This window comes from Netta rufina (genome assembly GCF_964035555.1).
Source record: "Netta rufina genome assembly, chromosome: 2".
NCBI classification, from domain to species: Eukaryota; Metazoa; Chordata; class Aves; order Anseriformes; family Anatidae; genus Netta; species Netta rufina.
The window spans coordinates 91,059,061-91,078,922 of NC_140124.1; the positions used below are offsets into that span (position 1 = coordinate 91,059,061).

At 41.5% G+C, this 19,862-nt stretch overlaps 1 protein-coding gene across 1 annotated transcript in view; it reads right to left on the bottom strand.

Moving 5' to 3' along the window:
• Window positions 1-19,639, bottom strand: part of MOCOS (molybdenum cofactor sulfurase) — a 222,778-nt gene extending 203,139 nt beyond the window's left edge. The window contains exon 1 of the mRNA XM_084281422.1: window positions 19,524-19,639. Coding sequence (XP_084137548.1) covers window positions 19,524-19,623 — 100 coding nt within the window. The 5' untranslated portion in view covers window positions 19,624-19,639. The remainder of the gene's footprint in view (window positions 1-19,523) is intronic.
• Window positions 19,640-19,862: the final 223 nt, after the last annotated feature.

Here is a 19,862-nt window from a genome sequence, read left to right on the forward strand (position 1 = left end):
GCATAGTGGGAATTTCATTTGAATAGGACACAGAAATAGTGGTGTTTTATTAGGGAAATACATAGCAACTATGAGAAAATACGTATAAGCTTTTCTATTGCATGCATGGGGTTAAACTAAACATTCTTCCATCATAAAATCTTTTGGCACTTATTTCCCAGAGGGCAAGTCAGTTTTACTTTCACTTTATAATAATTTGATCCGAGCTGCTATCTCAAGTAAAACTTCTTTGCTTATTCAACTACACACAGACCAATCTAAATGATAAGATTACGCTCAATTACTTTACCGAAGTTCATAGGCTGCATTAGATAGACTTCAATAATACAGCTCATTAAATACATTTTTTCTTATATTACTTTTTTTTTTTCCTGAAAAGAAAAATATTTTGTATTTTTTTTTTCGCCTGGCAAATTTTCTAATACCTTCAAAAATGATGTAATGCTTCAGTACAAAAAGCACCACCTAACTGGAAGATACCATTTTTCCCATGAAAAAAAATACGATCTAACAGACATAAATAGGTTTCTGTCAATAATTTAATAGGAATGCAATTATACATTGGCATAAATGCTAATACATTCTGATATTTGGCCTAAATTAGTTTCTACAGCTTATTTTCCATTAATTAGGTGCGCTCCCAAGCACAGATTCAAAGTCTTCAACAATCACTTCCAGGAATGTGCTAAGAATGAAAAAGTACATTCATCAAAAACCAACGTGTTAGTAAAACACAGTTTTTAATAATACTGAAATAGTATGACAATGGTACAGATTTAACTGGTTCTGAGAAAAGTCATGAAACAACAGCTTCGTAATGACTAGCCCTGCACACAGCAATATGAAAGAGAAAACCTGCTTAACACAGGACTGCTTTTACTAAGAACAGCATGCAGCTTCTATACACCCCTATATCTTTTTTTTTTTTTTTTTTTTAAACTTCAGTGAAGTCCAGCATATTATAGTTAACTCAAAGAAAACTAAAACTCACTGCTGACACAAGCACATACTTCTGGTCCTCTTTTTAAGTGATTTTTCATGTGATGCACAGCGTTGGGAGTTTTGGTCCTTTCTTTCAATCTAACTTTGGACAACACAAATGCTCTGCTGGTTGCTGCCATACAGCTTTTCAGGAGTCTGAGGCTTTTCCAGCAGCATTATATTTCACAGGATACCGACATGATCACGTCTTGCACTGCCAGTGTCCTGAAGAGCAAAAGGTAGGAGTAAAAATAAGCTCTCTCAGAACCAAGGGCAAGAATGGCCTGAATGTAAAACTGCCATTTTTTTCCTCAAACCCGATGCTTGCCATTTGTTGGTGGTATGAGATTCGTTAGTGTTCTCTGCAGTCCTCTGGCTGCAACAGGACATATAAACCTTTTCCAAAGGGCAGTGACTGAAAAGGAATCCAAGTGAAGTCTGTTTGAGTTTCCAATTGTATTACAATGAACAACCAAAGCAGAACTTTGTCTTCAGATCACAGAGGTCTTACGTCTATGCAACAGAAGAGATTCCTTTTAAACGTGAGAATATGCAACAGGGCCCAGTTCGGAGCCTCTGAATTATTTACGAGGCTCTGCTGGACCCTGTATGAGTTAAACCATTAACAAATACGCTATAATCAGCACTTCCTAAACATACCACACTGATTACCTTCTTGGTTGCGGGCCAAGTTAAAGAGCTGGGCTGTGATCTGCACAGGAGCTTAAACGACCTTTGAAGCAAGAGAGAGCTTGCTTTCTTGAGTAACACGTGCCGGGCTGCTTATATTGCTGCCTCCCTTTACAGCACCTACAGGACTTCTGCAGTCTCTGGGGTACGCATGCACTCTCTAGGTGTCTAGGTATCAATCCAGGAAGTTCAATCTTTTTAATAATACATCAACAAAAGGAGTAGGATATGCACAACATGGGGCTACAGTGTCAAATGACAGAAATCAGCACACAGCAGTCAGTTACATCACACAAAAAATTGCTCTAGAAGGGTATTGGAGATGCCAAGTGACTGGGTGTCTCCTCCAAATATATCACAGAATCACAGAATCACAGAATTTCTAGGTTGGAAGAGACCTCAAGGTCATCGAGTCCAACCTCCAACCTAACGCTAACAGCCCTCCACTAAACCATATCCCTAAGCTCTACATCTAAACGTCTTTTGAAGACTTCCAGGGATGGTGACTCCACCACTTCCCTGGGCAGCCTATTCCAATGTCTAACAACCCTTTCAGTGAAGAAGTTCTTCCTAACATCTAACCTAAAACTCCCCTGGCTCAACTTAAGCCCATTCCCCCTCGTCCTGTCACCAGGCACGTGGGAGAACAGGCCAACCCCCACCTCGCTACAGCCTCCCTTGAGGTACCTAAAAAGAGCGATAAGGTCACCCCTGAGCCTCCTCTTCTCCAGGCTGAACAAGCCCAGCTCCCTCAGCCGCTCCTCGTAGGACTTGTTCTCCAGGCCCCTCACCAGCTTCGTCGCCCTTCTCTGCACCCGCTCAAGCACCTCGATGTCCTTCTTGTAGCGAGGGGCCCAAAACTGAACACATATATATATATATATATATATATATATATATACACACACACACATTTATTTCCAAATACTCACAAGTACGTGCATAACATATTGAGAAGAGAACACGAGTATTTGTACATAAGTAATACCTTATGAGGGTAATTACTGTTCTCATGTTCCTTCCTGCAGCAGAACATGAGGAAAAGCACAGGTGACTCCGGAGACCATCTTCCCTTACAGCTCTTTTCCACTTCGTCTTCTCCACTGTTCCTCTAACTGTACCTTCTGATATTTTTGGCCAAGTACTAACCTAGAAGTTACTACACATGCTTTCTGTCTCACATGTAAATTAAGAGAAACCATGCTGAAACCCATACAGCAACCCCAGTTACTTTCCCTCGTTAACCTAAATATCATAATTGTTTGATAACATGACAGACTGCACCAACAGACAAAACTCTCTCAAGGCACAAGGTCTCCTTCATTCCACTTAGCTTCCATAAATTACCACGCTCTCAAAAAATCAAAATACTATTCAGCATCATGGCACAGTGCACCAAGACTGGAATTGCCTTAAACAGAAATCTTTTTTCCAGTTTCATTTTCAAAACAATTAAAAAAAAAAAAAAGTCATCCTTTTAAGTCAATGGGATATTTTTGTATCTTTCAGAAGATAAAAACAACAAATACCTTCTCGTAGAAATAATACAATGCATTCTTACCACATTTTCTAAATAAACCTTTGAAAGATTTAAGGAAGGAATGAACAACGGAGATTTGTCCTTTCAGCATCTCCGAAGGAAAAGGCTTCTATTTCATTTTCTTGTTTTTCCATCAAAATTAGCATCTACAGAACAGCACCAACACTCAATGAAAACAATACCACCTCTTGCTAACATACCAACCTTTTTTTTTTTTTTGGGGGGGGGGGGGGGGAGGGGGGAGGAAGACAACAAGGTTTTTATCTGTTGAAGAAAGAAAAGATACTCCACCTTAAGTCCCATCCCCCAGACAGGGTGGGAGACAGACCAAGATAAACAAAGATAACTAAAATAATGAAGTGCCTCCTTAACCCTTGTTACCAGTGGATGTCTTTGAAGTGCAGTGGAAACACTCGTAATTTGAATAAATTTCCATTCAAGAATTTCAGTACAGGGGACTGAGTTCTAATGCTGGTTAGCTCAGTGCCAGTCCATTCAGTTGACTGCTCTTTTCCTTTGCAATTTCACTTTGTTTATAGGGGTGCTCTGTATTCAAATACAGGCAGGATTTGGGGTACCTGTGAAGTTAATCCTATTTATGCTAATACAAATATCTGAGTATCACAAACCCAATAATAGACTAACGCTACTGACATAATATACAGTTTTTCATATTTGGTAATGACCTTTGCCCTATAAAAATTAATTTCACACTTGCTCCTCTCTTTTCACAGACCCACCATTAAACCAGTTACAACTTTCCCCAATTTTATATATATACACCTAAAGAACATTTTGCTGCTAAATCATGTATCTGCTGCAATTCCTCTCAATTAAAAGGCTTCTTCCAGTACTAATGACATTAAAAATGAAAGAGAATTATAATTTTGCCATCAATTATTCAAAGCACTAAATACAAACGGCCTCATTAACACTATACTAGCTTGGAAAGTGAAAAAAAAGATGATACGTGAAAAAACAAACACTCCCCGGTTTCCCTGATCTCTGACCTCTGAGCTTAAAATCACAACTCTGCTGCAACATCAGCTATTGCATTTTGCCTCAAGGCAGCTAAGAACATATTATGCGCTTAAAAATCAAGGGCCTTCACCCATAAAATGTATAGTCTTGCTGTACTTGAATAAATGACAAAATCAGACCCAACGTGCCTGCTGTGTCTCTCAGTCAGTTTATGACACAATAAATACTATCTAGAAAATACTACCCAGATAAAAACACACAGAGCATGATCAGCCTCCAGAGCTGGCTGCAGGTTTGGATCTGAGTAGGGATTTCACACCCGGAGCCCCCATAGCTCTGGTGCTGGAGTTGCTGACAATTCCCAGTCCACTCTTCAAAGACCACCTCTACTGGTGCAGAGGAAAGCAGGGACAGCTCAACTCTCCTACGCTTTTTACATGGGAAATACACATCAGATGGCAAATACGAGTTACACAAGCAACTAATTTTGTAGCATGAAGTGAGGATGGAGAGGAATTTCAAGTGAGGTGAGCATTACTCATGACAATGAATGATCAAATTAATAACAAACAGCATTATCATAAATGGAAAAGTAATAGTCATTTGCTAATACCTCAGAGCTAATTTCTGTGCTGTTAATTTTCAAATACTTCCTCACGCTCGCTAGTCTAAAAACTATAACTAGAAGTAACATGACAGAATATTATTATTGAGTTTCTGTAATGAGCTCTTATAATATCCCAAAAATGTCTACTTTTTGTGGAATTTGTGCTTTCGGGCATATCATTACCGTATTTCCCCACAGCAAGTACATTTAAGGCAACAACTGTATGCTTGGTTCTTAGCGCTTGCATTTCAAAGCTACTTATTTGTCATTAAGGTGAAATCCATTTGTAGTTCCTGTTTACATTTGGCAAAACTACAAGAACATTTTTCACCAAACGGATCACACAAGAGAAGTAAAAGCGAGTCACCTAAACATATCAAAACCACCTCCTAAAATGCTTAGTAAAGGTTCCCAGTGGAGCACAGAAAGGCCAAGGTACAGCATTAAGCATAAAAGTTTCTCTATATCCATCCCATTCTCTTCTTCCCCACTCCCAACTTTAAACAATTTGATTTTTTTTTTTTTTCCTGCTAGGGAAGGATGACTGCCAGACGTTTGATGTTCTTACCGTTAGAGCCTGCCTGTGTCTCATAACCAACCTATTAACAGTACATCCTCTGAAAAGTTTGGGGATGAAGCTACAGCAGACTGCATCACCCATCTGTAAGGACATCATGCCAAGATTTCTCCCCTGCACCTGAAGGAGAGGCACGCTCTGTGGCCACTGCTCCTTCCTCCTTGGCAGAGAAGACACCTCTTCATCTTCATGTGCTTTGAAGACTTGATGCTCTGACGGTTTGGTTGAATCATTTCTGCTCACGAAGGGTAAAATTCAGCTGAGGTCTGACGTTATGAGGCAACGTTGTCTTGCTGGCACATGGCACAACCTTGTTCTTCCAAAACCAGCAGTTTCTGCAAAGCCCAGCAAAGGCCTCCATGTTTCAGAATATATTTCCACCACTGTTGGACACCGTGTTCCTCTCTGCTGGTGGCACCACAGGAGAAGAGCTTTGCTTCACCTGCCCCTACAAGCTTGATACCTCTTGGGAGAAGACTGTACCTCCAACTACTCTCTTCGGGGGCAAAAAGGGTATCCTTAGCAGTGGCTGAGCATACCACAGACTTTAACACTTCTCACAAGTCAGCTCCAGGCCTATTCCCTGGCACTTTAGCAGGGAAGCAAGAACCTGCCCCAAATGTACCACAGACGTGCACATGATGCCCCTTCCTCCAGGGAACCTCACAAGGACAATGTATACAGTGACATTAAGTGACATAGTGAAATTTCCCTGGGAATATTCCCTGTAAAGGAATCATCATATAAAAAGCAGAAACTCACACTTTCCTGACAGTGTCTTAGAGAACTTCAAGTGCCATCAACGGTGTCAAATTATCCTGATTTATGGACAGCCATCCTTGAAGTACCGGCTCTTTCCAGTATAAAAGCACATATTTCCACAGATATACCTCCCTGTATCCCCCACAGCCAGTTCTCTGAAAAAAAGAAAAACTGGGTTTCATTCCTTCAGTATTTTAACCACAGACATGTAATAACAACAAAGAAAAAAAAAATCAAGTGCCATTAAGACCCTGCAATCTTTCCTCGTACGAAGCCACAGTCATTCATATTACTCAATTCTGTATTTGTTGTCGTTGCTTATCAAAGAAATAGTTTATTTAACCAGCACTGTGCAAAAGCAGCATGATTATTTCACAGTCCCTGGAGAACAATTCAAGAATCACCTCCTATATGGAATGACAACCTTTCCTGAAAGTTATGCTTCTCAGTAACAAAATTATGGCAAAACACATGAGGAAAGAAGAATGTCCTTCCCCTGCTCTGGATCCTGGGGGCAGACTGGAAGTCATACCCACACAGGGTGGACTGGCCATGCACCTCTGCTGTCAGACTCGTGCTGAGCTGCAATTCAGCTCCACCACAGCCAGAATAAAACAATAAAACACAACAGGAAAAAAAAAAAAAAAAAAAAAAAGTTATAGAAGAGACGGCAAAAGAAAGCATGTCTTGATCATCTCAGGAAAAAGATTTAAAAGTTTTTTTGGTTTGGATGATGTAAACCAAAGAATTAGCCTCTAACACACAGCATTAATGGCAATATAATGGGCAGAGAGCACGAGCAAACATGTTTTGCTAATATTTGTAATTTGTCTGCTTGCATGAGTTCTGAGCTTGCCCGCTGCAGCGACACAAATTCAAGCGGGAAGCAATGTCATCTGCTGCACCTCACTGACTTTCATCTGCTCCAATTGTTTGGAACAATCACACTGCATCTAAGCATCCTCCTCCATAAAAAAAAAAATGGGCTCAATAATACGGACCTCCTTCGACATGCTTTGAAATGAGCTGCTGATGAAAGCTCCTGAAGGGCTAGGGATGTGTATTGTTTTATTCCCCGTGCTTGCATCTGTTTACAAGCAATATCACAAGGTTTTGTTTTCCTCTTAATACCCTGTATCATCTTCCAAATTACTTTAATGTTGTGACATTTAGTTATATCGGCATAATGCTTTTCCTGTTGACAAATATATACTATAGCAGCGTGCTGAGGTATCAATCAAGAAACGAGAGCCTCTGCTTAATGCATTCACCGTTACACTTTGAATTCAAACAAATGTTTATTCCTAGTCGGTATTGGTCTTGGCACGTACAACAGACAAAAGAAAAGTTTAATACAGCTTGAGTATTTTTTTTCTGCTCAGACTAACATGCCTTAATTTATATATACACCCATTAATTTATACATATGTTTATATTTATGAATGTGCCAATTGTAATGACTGGTGAGTGGAGAGACACCTTGGCCTAAGAGGCTCTGCATGAGCAGGGGGTTGGACCAGATGACCTCCAGAAGTCCCTCCCAACCTCAGCCATTCTGTGCTGCTGTGGTTATAAACAATTTTACATTTAACATTGAAATAGAAAAAATTGAAGCAGATCATTGTGAATTAACCGCTGTGGGACTGGTTCCGAATACAATCACAGGTCTACCACCAGAATGGAAGCAGAAGCAGCGGTGGCTGACAGTAGACGCTGGAGGTACCCATACAGTATCCAGTGTTAAGGTTTGACGATCTGATCAGACACTTCTGGAAACATGACAGCTGTCATGAGATTATTTGCTGCTGTGTACCCCCCACTTCAAAGGCACTGAAGTTTATCCGGAAAGCATTGCAGTGTAATCCTCGTGACGCTTCACAAGCACACCCGTTCTTTTCTGTACTGGCAGAAATGGAAGAAAAACTGATTAAAGTTCTGATGGTACCAGCTACTTAATCTCTCAGGAGCTGTCACGCTCAGTGATGCAAAGCCAGGAGTATCGACAAAGTGCTTCCAGACCAGCGTTACACACTGTGAACTCTTCAACAGCCCACGTGTTTAAAGGAACAGAGGTTTTCATAACTCTTTTTTAACGGGTAGCTTTAGCTCCCATGAGCTAAAAAGCTGGCTATACCATTCATTAGAGCTAATTGGAATAAAAAACGCCCCAGTGAAAGCTGGTGTTTTAAAATTTAACACTTCTGAAGGGGAGGAGTTTATCTCAGATCTTAGGAGGAAAAAAACATCTGGAAAAGAAACTCAGTAGAAAAAAGTATTGGCGAACCACCAGGCTTCATAGTTTTTCATAGCTCCTGAAGTACTCAGCCCCATACTACCGCAGGCTTCTAAGGATAACCAACGGGGCTGGCTTGAGTTATAAGGCAGAGGGCATTTCACTGGACCAGAGCCACCGTTTGGGAAACCTCATATTGAAAACCCGAGGTTGGTTTTGTTTCCTTTCCCTTTTTTTTTTTTTCCCCCCATAGAGCCTACATCCCAAGGAGGCTTCCCACCATGCCACATGGATGCTTTGTTGTCTTCTATCCCCAGATCTCTTCCAGGGCGCAGCCGGGTCCGTGGAGGTGCACACGAGCAGCCCTGCGACGCTTCCAGTGCTCTGCAGATGAGCTTCCCTGAGCCTGAGCAGAAGGCAGCTCCTAACAAAATTGTCATTGCTTCCCTCCTCACTGCTAGAAGTCTGGCTCCTTTCCAAGCAGTAGTTCATCACCTAGATTAGATCACTCTATTTTTCTTATGAAAAACCCTAGGCCTCTAAAGGAACAGGAGACGGAAGGTTTAAAACCAAGCTTGACAATAAGCTAAGGAAGTTACTATTGAAATAGCTCTTTGTGGCATGAAAAGGAATATTAAAGAAGCTTACTTTCTGTCCTTAGACATCTGTCTCCTTTCCTCTTGCTCATGCTCACCTTCTTCCTTTGGCTCAGTGTTTTACAAAGAGGCTTTAAAGAATGCAGCTGAAGTGGGAATCAGTGCTCATGATCAGTCATTCTAAAGGAAAATGTACCACAGCATCAAACGATGTTGGGCACAGAAAGAACAGAAAAGGGTGCCTCCTAAGGAACGTGTTCCCTTTATGTTGCAGTTACGGTGGCTTGTTCATAGGAGAACCATTTCCACGCACGGTAATCCCTTCAACGCTGTAGAGCCATCAGAGAGGTGTGAGCACATCAAGAGCTTTTCATTCTCATCAATGAAAGGCTAAACCTCTGCTTAATTCCAAAACCAAAGCCTTTACTGCAGGTTTACTCTGCAGAAGAAAAACAAATTATTTGCTCATCATTTGAAAAGTCACCCTGCTACTCTCAAAGCGACTCTGAAGAACCAAGGACAGATATAACTTCTTCTACCATGACTTTTTAGTTAAATTCAGCCTCAGAGTGTTTCACCTGAGCACGAACTTGGAGTAGTTCCACCAAAATCAGCAATTTATTTCCCTGACAAATGACTGATTTACAGCTATGGTTTCACTAAGACTCACATCCAAGAGAATTTCCTTGAAAAATCAAAATAAGATTCTCACAAAGACCCCTGCTTTGCCAATTGGGATGACTTTTGGAGTTATTTAATATACACAGCAAACAATTTTCCCATTACAACTGTCATAATTTTTCTCTCTTCTGTATTTCTGCTGTTCATGAGTTAGAAACACTGAGGCAGTTCACTGATCAAACATTAACTAGACAATCCTTAAAACAGAGGGCTTAATTTTATTACCAGAAAAAAAGCTGGCATGGGCATACATCTCAGTCAAATCACAAACAATTGTGAGCAACAGACTGGAGAAGAGTTCGTGAGGCCCCATGCGTTGACCCAGGACGCAAGGCAAGTCAGCTGTGGAGCAGTGCAGCCACAATGCTCTTCTGGTTTCCTTATTTTATCTTCAAAGTACGCCTCTGTGGCCATCCCTTAGAGGGTATTTTTGCATCTTTGAGGTCTCATGCAGAGAATTTTATGCTCACAAAACGCATCTTCTGTAGTTTTTAATTTCTTACATAACGTGAGTTTCCCAAATCACTTCTAATGAGTTTAAATGGTGTGTGGTTTTCTCCGCCTGCAGCAGTAATAAATTATAGCCCTTTTAGAAGGACAGGCAGTCATCCTGCATTTGGATTATCAGGCTGTCTCTGCAGCACTGTACCTGTCACTAAGCATCTATGACAAGGTGGTATGAAGAGGACCAGCATCACGTTGCTGCACGTCACAACCACCCTCAGGCCACGATACATTGATTCCACAACTTGCACATGCTTAAGGGAAAGCATTTAAAGGCTGCTATTTGTTAAACAAATGTCTGATTTATTTGGGAACATAAGAGTGCAATAATCCACGCACAGTTTTGTCCGAGCATCTACCCATCCAACTATAGGTAACAGCACGTTTATGGGAAAACGTGTCTGTGGCTGCAAAGGCTCCTTTTTCATACAGTCTTTAATTTTGCTCTGTTCAGTCCATTGAGCAAGTTGGTTTTGCCAGTTAGCCACTTTTATTTATCTGCTTTTATCCAGTCTCATCAGAGGGCAACATGCATTATCAAAGCCCGCTGTCCATCACGGCTGAGATCAGACAGGGTATTAAGCAAAGTCTCCCACTCCACTCATTGAGCTTACATGCTCCAAGATTGATTAAATCTGAAAGTAAAGCCAATGAGTGTTTTCCTAGCATGTGATGGATCAAAGCTGACAACAGGACTCAAAAATGTTGCTCACCGCTGCAGCGCAGCAGAGTAACACCTTGCTTTGTGACAACTCTAAAGTTTACATTAAAAGAAACTATAGGCAGATATACAAATTATAGATCATCAGTACATTTTACTCAACTGTGATAGAAAATCATACATTTTCAAAATCATACATACAGGCAACACACATTTCTACCCATCACTGATACCATCAGTTCCAAATCACTGAATTATGGCAACTTCAGTGCCCTGTGTGGCATGGACATACAGAAGTGGACAATCCTGGGCCTTGTTTTCTTCCTTTGGAAGGAACTACAGGACATACTTTGTGATGACGGTGCAACTTTACCTGACCTGTTAAAAAGTTTGAAAAGGGGCACAAACAGTGATATTTGGTGTGTAATTGTGCGTTAATGAAATTAATTCACACAACATTAGTTTAATTAATGAATAGTTGTTCAAATGAGCTTCCTGTCATCTTTCCAAATTTTAAATTAGGACATTATTCTACACAATGCCAGAAGAAGTTTAATTGTGTAACTGCCCTTCCCCAGTTAACCATGTCACCAAAAGATCACACCCTTACATCTCTCTCTCCTTAAAGAGGCCCACCACTGACAAAAATGCTGTCCAGCCATGTTCCTCACTTCCTTTTTGAAAACAATTTTAGGTCCTGTCGCTCCAGGGATTAACCTGAATGAGCACCGAAAGCACATCTTTTTACTTCTCTTGTAAAAGGCATATTCCCCTGGCTACTACAAGAGAGGAGAAGTGAGTCAGAAAAATCTTGAAAGCAAGGGAGGGAAACAAAACAGCGTTGGGAGAAAGATTTCTCTCCCAGACCTGCCTTCCAATTTTATATCTGTATTTCACAGAGCAGAAAAAAAAAATTAAAAAAAAAAAAAAGCAACTTAACACTTTCCTGCATGCCTGTCTTACAAGATCTGCCTGCCCAGGATCACATCACAGTGCATCGCTTCTACATGGCAGGAGAAAGGTGAAGGGGCAAAGAGAGGCACGGCACAGGACCTACCTGAGCTGCCAAGAACACTTCCAGGAATGTAACGACTTGCCTCATTAGCAATGAAACTAATGAAGTCTGACTTTTCACAGCTTTGCAGCCCATCTTTATGCCTCCCTGCTCTATCATATGCCCACCTCTCCATGACTCTGACATTCCTTTCAGCTTTTGAACCCACCTTTTCCGGAACACCTCCACGAGCCACATCTCCTTTTCCTAACAAATGTGATAGGACCCAGCCTGTGACGGCATCCAACTCGTTTGTGTACAGATCAGTGTGCAGACAGGGCAACGCTATCAGGACTGTTAACTTAGGAAGAGAAAAAAATAATTATACCAATTAATATATAAATAAAATAATTATACCCCAAGCTGACGTACTTATAAGAAGAAACTTAAAAATGGGGCTGGAATTTTTTTTTTTTTTTTTAAGTTCAGTAAGATACTGAAAAACAAACAAAAAACACCTTAAAAACATTTTAGTGTCAGATAAAGGAGAGCATCTGCACTGAATATTCTTGTGCCTTGGGCCAAGACAGCCTATTATAAAAACTTGAGACATTTGAGAGCTCAGCATCCTACTTCCTAAATATCATCTCCACGTCAAGCAACCACTAGCCTTCTGCTCTGCAAATATATTGTGTTGTCTAACCATTTATCAACCCTCGTACACCGGTGCTCTTTGCTATGCGGCACTCCTTGCAGTATGGTCTTCCTGAGCTCAGTGACAGTCTTTTCACATCCACGTGAAGCCTCTGCAGCACCTCTCCGATACAAAGTATGCAATGAATCAAGGCGACCAACAAAAACTGACCGCTCACCTCTCCATTTGTCTTTTTGTCCTTAGACTGGGAGTACCCTTGAATTCTGGAGAGCAGCTCGGATACGAGGACTGATGCAATAACATAGAATGGAAATTTCAAGACTTTCACATGTCAGGTTCTGCTTTCACAGATGTAATTCCAGTACAAATACAGGGAGACCAGGAGAGGACAATATTTGTCTGAAAATTTACAAACACTCTTTGATTAATGATCTTTAATCTCATATAGATATATATATTTTTTAAAGAAAGAACAAAACAACAACAAAAAAAAACAACACATAAACCACAGGATAGAAATATACAGAAATATGCTGGGAAGAAATCAATACACATCACATATATAGCAACACCCTAACAGAGGAGAAGGACAAACAGGAGAGGACACGAAGGGAAGGGAATGCAGAATGCAGCACTGATGGGGGATTTTGTAGGAACAAGACTGTGCCGCGTTTCCATTTTTTCAGTAGGAGATATGAAAGCATCATGTGCTTTACTAAATAAAACATCTGCTTATTTTAATACTTCCATACTCTTAATACATGTCTTGTACAGACATTAATTTTAGAGATAACATATCTTTTAATTAGAAGTGCAAGTTTTATAAATCGCTGTCTGATACACTGCAGCATCCATGGATATCCATTAAGCGTCTTTCCAAATGATTTCTTTTTTTTTTAAATCTCTACATGTAAATTTAAATATCTAATGTCCATATAAATTTATTTCCTACTGTAAAGAATCTAGCCCCAACTGGTCAACTATGCATTTCTAAAAAGGACCTCGATATTCTGAGTTCATGTCAACTGCACCAGATTTCTAGGGTTTGGTACTTGGCTGTTTCCTCAAGATCTCTGTGCTCCAGAAAGGGCTTACAGTTTTAAATGCATTGTGCTTTGTGGCATAGGCAATTATGGACCCAGTGTAATGGTGCAGTGAATGTCTTTATGGGTATTAAAACACCAAATCTGAAGTTAAAAGTGAATTATAACTGTTATTCTAATACAATTCAAGACAGAAAAGACATTACCTGAATCTTTGTGGGAATTTTTCCCCTCTCTTAAGTAACTAAAGATCTATTCAATACTGAAATAGTAGAGTGACAGCATCGACACTCTTCCCTAAGAGCCGCGTCCATCACAACGCACAAAAGCTCACCCAACACTGGGTGATGAACTGGAAGATCAGTTCTGTATAAAGCAGACCACTGACAGCCTTTTGGACCCTGATATGGAAGATAAGGAATTCCTTGACAGCACCTCCTGTATATAGCCAGAGAAAGATGAAAACGTCTGCAACTGACCCACAGCTATTTACAACCAACTAACTCCAGTTTACGTTCCCCATATGGCTCTTCTTTGATATCAGTTCTTTGTAACAGCATATTTAAATAACTACCGCCAGCTTGAAATCAACAGGAAGCATTAGGAACTTACTTGACCAGCTAAATTGTTTTTTACGACGCAATTGCCACGTAGTGGTGCAGTCACACTACCTGTATTGCAGCTTGTATTTACAATAACTTCTCCACCCACTAAATCCATCTTCCCTCAATGCCTTTGACTGTCTCGAACTGTCCACCAGCAGCCTTCTTCAATAAATAAATTTCTCTTGCTTTCTTTTCCCTGCAAATAGAAATCTGTTTCACAAAATCAAATTACCCTGTGACACTGGGGCTAGAGGGGTATCCAGTCGAGGACAGCAGCAGGTGAACAGCCCAGGGATCTCACAGCCACCAGCCTTGCACAAGGTGGGATGAGGAACTCCCAGTTTTTTGGTAATAGGTCTCCCAGGTTGCTTCCACTCTCCCTAACTAGCTAGGTCTGAACATCAGCAAATATCTGTTTTTTAACATCTTGACAGAGTCACTCTAGATGCCTAAAATACACGTAGTGTCATTTTCTGAATCCCCAACTTCTCCAAAAACTAATTTTACAGAGAACATGCCAAAAAGAAAAAAAAAAAAAAATGTTCAAAATAATATGTTCTGTAAAGAACTGTTGCTTTTCCCACACACACACAAAGCATATTGCTTATATAAACTGTAAGACAGCCCAACAGGATATAAAGGCTATGTTAGTACGCATTTGGGATGACTGCTGTACCTCACTCATGGTTTATGACTTATACAGAATGTGACAACTTCAAACTCACTCTGCTAAAATTTTGGATCTTGTATTTTCACGTTTTATCACTGCTTGGGCTGAAGCTGTCCATGTGCAATTTAGCCAAAGCCAGGGACCCTGGGTATCTATGCTTCACTTAATGCAGCCTGAGGGGAATCACATTCTTGCTCTGGACCCAAGCATTGCAACAGAAGCTGTCCTCGGTCCCTCCACAGCCTGCACCTGCTCAGTTCCACCAGCAGCACCTTGCAGGGCCATCCCATACTCTCATCAGGAATAGGAAAAGTTGGTCAGATGCAAGAAGGAACCAAGGTGCATCCTCTGCTGCCCTGTCTTTTGCACATGGAGTCTCCTCTTGGTCGTGGGGATAGCACCAGGCAAAAATGTCCACTGGAGAAAGGCTCCAACCTGTAAAGCAAACAAGTAAAATGCCACACGCCTTGCTTATAGTTCAGCACAGACCTTGGGAAACAATGAGTCAGAATAAACTTACTCCTTATATCAACCTGGTTTTTGAAACGACATGATGAGACTTGAATATTGCTAACTGGTGCGCAAAGAGGCTAATAATGAAAGTGGTTTTTTTTGCTGAACACACACACTTAGTCTTCAAATAACAGATTGGAAAAAAAAAAAAAAAAGATTAATTCACAGGTAGAAATTGCTGGCAATCAGCAAATAAGCAGAAAGTAACAAACACGAGTGGAAGACAGCTGCCGGATCTGGTCTCTTCTTTCAAAACAAAAGTCAGGCTACAAACCTTTTTTCTAAGAATTAAATATATATATATATAAAACAGGCACAAACCGAAAGCTGAGACCCAAAGCTGGCAGCATTACTGGTTTGACAAGGCAACCACGTTTCTGTACCAGTGGAGAAGGGGAAGTCACGCCTATGTTGGCTACTGAGCCAGGAGCCCAGCACAGCTCGGCAGGCTCACGGTACACTCATCCTCACACGTTTCATAAAACCCAAGCAGCAGCCAGCTATCAACAGAATTACTCCGAGCTGACACGCCAGAATGCGTCTCCGACTTCTCGAATTTAGCCAAACCTGCAGATTATCCCAAATGTGACAAAATAAATATGCTTTTCTACCCTCAGAGGACGGCGCTGACCTTTGCTAACAGATTCACTGAGAACTAACTGAAATGCACGGAGAAAACCTGCTAAGCCTATTAGCTACTTACAGGAAAAGTATCAGTGCAAATAATTACCGGCAGTATCAGTAAAAAAAGTATTATTTTTGTGTAAGGGCAAGTACCCAACTACTTCTTAACCAAACAACAGAATAAACACTCGTACGGAAGACCAGTTCATGAAACTTCATTCCAGTTTCAAGGAAACAAAGGCCAATTTTGTCATTCGAAGCTCAGTTTGCCCTTTGTTCTTAAACGGGCAAGCTACACTGTTACTGTTAGCTGGATATAATCACACACAGACCGGTAAGGTAAAACATGAAATTAGCAGGGCATTACGTTTTTACATTTGACATTTAACGTGGCAGCGCGTTTGACATTAAATGTGACAGTGTATCTTAGCTCAAATAAAGGCTACTTCCAGAGTCAGCAGCCCTTAACGAGTACGTGATCACTAATATGCCCTGGTTTTCGTTTGGGGTGTGTGTGTGAGGAGTCCGTCACTTACCACTCCTGGAAAGCTCCTGCTGAAATGGACACGGTTACCTTTGGGAAGAATACTGGCACCTAACCAAAACTGGGAAGGTATCTTGGGTCCAAATGCAGCCTCGCAAACCACGTCTGCTTTTTCTTTTTTTTCTTTGCTACGATAAAAATCACAAAAGCGTATTCATTCCCATTACTTAACAACGGAACCTATAAACTCCTGCTGATTCCTTTAGCCATTTCTAAAGCATAATTTACAATCCTACACTGCAGATAAGGGTATGCTGTTCACAAGATTAAAGTCAAGGTCACGTACTGCACATGCACTGCTGCCTGTGAAACACGGATCGGTTTCACAGACTCCACATATATTTTTAGAAGGGGCTGCTCAAGCCCTCGGCTAACAGCCCTTGAATTACAAACATGAAGATAAACCTTGACTTAAAAGGTAAAATTTACGGCTTCGGTATCAAAACAGACACAGCCCTGCTGATTCAAGGAAGCACGGCCGATCCTTTCATCCCCTCACAGAACCTGAAAGGGAAATCCCCAACACATTCAGTAAGAGCCGTCTGATGGAGACAAGAGTGAAACTCCCACGGACTTTGATAAGATCACAAGTAGAACATCTTTGAAAAAAAAATAAAATCCTGCCTTTGTAATATGTCTAGCAGCTGCCCCTACAAATATATATTGTACCACCTTCTCAACAAGCACTTGTGCAACTATTCACACTAGAGCTACACCAGAAGCCTTAACACCACAAAGTGAAAGCTTTACATGTATGACACAGAAAAGGCTTCTGCCTTCCTCTGAAAGCACAATTTGCACAAGGTGTCCTTAGCAAACATCACCAAATACCAACGATCAGGAAGAAGTGATTAAACAGACATGCACTAATTTTTATTACCACGTGCTACATGTAATGGGTTGACACCTCCAACACGGACCCCTGGGCTTACTTCATGGATATCTAGACAGGAACCAAAAAAACTTAACACTTAAAAAGTGAACAGCAAAATTGGGATTTTTAAACACCTTTAATGATGGAAAGATCTTTGAGGCAGATGAACAGACAGAGCAAGACACTACTGTTAGCTACCTAAAAGTAGAGTTTGTTCTCTTTTACCTACAGGACCTGGTTAAGAACACTCCTTACCAGAAGGGATTAAATGGCAACACCTCTGTGCAGTACTGAGGCACGACACCTTGAACAGCTACAGGTTCCTTCAAGAATCAGCATTTGTACAGTCAGGACTTACCCATAAAGCTGACATGAGGCCATCAGAGATCCAAAACTTCTGCCTCATCTCCCTCGCCTTCTGGCAGGTCACTGAAAATGCTTAGGTAGCTAAATACCTGAAAGCCCCACTAATTTCCTCTGTCACTTGGAGGAGGCCCCTTTACTCACTTTTACTGCTGTAACCTGTACATGAGCCACCTTCCCTTCTCCTTATTTCATCAAGGAAACAGACCTACAGCTTCAAAAGCCATTTGTAACTTCAACATCAATGTGTGAAGACCTTCAGCAGCGGGGATACAGCTACGTGGCTAAATAAAAGGGGGACAAGGAATAGGTACAAGCAGCATGCTCATCATCCACACTGCTCCACCATCACCCAGCTCCTGGCCTAGTCCAAACAGTCAGCTTTGAGCCAGACAGACACATAAGGCAGGGAAACTTAACCTTACACAGTATTGCCATTACCTAAAGGCACAAGTTCTTGACTAGAGGAGAGATGCCCCTGTTTTTAACATGAGGATCCCTGGCAGGACAACACATGTGAATACACAGTGATCAGTTTATGACACCAATCTTCCTCATAGATGTGAGGACCCCTCAGGATGAATGGACGACTATTTATGAATTGAATAAAGCATCACAATTCTCAAATAAAAATGTAAAAAAATAATCAAATCCTAAAATAAACACTAAACTTCTACAAAGGGTAGAAGGAATTTGCAATCTAGGTCCCTTTACCATAGACTACCCTGTGTTTTCAGTTAGCTAAATTATGACAGATTCTAATTTATACCTTGTGTGTGTTGTTGCTGTTGTTTTATTGAAATATTCTCAAATACTTATCTTAGTTTAGTAAACAGCATGACTGAAATGTAACTTAGTAGCCTACATTAGTCGTAATATTTTGAAATTGAGGTAAATGGACTCCTAACACACTGCCTTTGCAGTGACCTCTTACTTGGGAAGCCAGACAGACCCACTGGATACCATAAGCAGATAAGCTTAATTTCAAAACTTGTGAGACTCATGAGAAAAGAGGCTGATTTTCAAGGGTTTTATAAAGCCATCTATCTAAATGGCTAAACAATGGCTTTGGTTATAAAACACTAATTTTTCAGAATCTTGGCCTGAATTTACCACCAGCAGTTTCTCGTTATCCAACCTTCAGTGATGCAACTAACATTGCTAAATTTCAGACTTTGAAATCAGCCTATAGGCTCGTGGCTAACAGGAGAAGAAAAACTCTTCAAACTGCTGTTTGACATTTTTTTTTTTCCGCATTCCCCTAGAGAGAAAAAGTCTAACTTCCTTATTTTTTTTTTTCCCAGAAATACTTGTGCGTGAGAAAGCCAGCTTAGATTCTACTACAAAACCTCCAATGAGAAAAAGCAAATGAGAAAAAGGGATGATAATGTGAAACGTAATGTAAAGACAGGTCAAAGCAACAAGTTTAGGGCATCCAAAGCGATGTTATTTACTCCATTCTCTGTTTTGTTGCTGTTTGGTTTGGTTGTTTTTTTGCTAAGTATTTTGAAGCAGTAATATCATGAGCATCGATACCTGGGTTGTTTATTTTGGTACACTCATTTCTGTTGGTCTAGAAGCAATAGGTGGGTATTTAAGTAACACGTGCAGTACATAAACACGCCGAATGGCATGTGTGCGAGCAGAACTGCACAACACGCAGCAGCGATTTCCAAACACCCACTTAACCACACACACCTGCACCACACCGGGGCTGTTTTACCACTTTAATCTCCATTCTCTCTCTTTTCCTTAACCCCCACGGCTACACCACCTCTCTCCCCACCCCACCGCTGTCCCTGCAGACCCCCCCCGCCCGCGGTACCTCGGAGCCGGGGGAACTCGCGCTCCCGGAGCCCGCCGAGGTCGCCGCCGTACCCGTAGCCGCCCGGGGAGGCCCGGCAGGACAGCGGCTGCCCGGCCATGCCGCGGGTCCCGGCGGGGAAAGAAGGAGCGAGGCGGCTACGAAGCGGCCGGAGAGACGGAGCGAGCCGCCCGGCCCGGCCTCGCCACCCCGCCCCGCTCCTCCCGCCTCACGCCCCCCTTGGGGCAGCGCCCGAGGGCGGCAGGGTGTCGCCATGACCCCGCTGCCGGGTGTGCCTGAGGGAGGTGCTCGCCCAGAGCACCTCGGGGTGCCTGCTCCCTGCTCTGTGACCACCAGGGG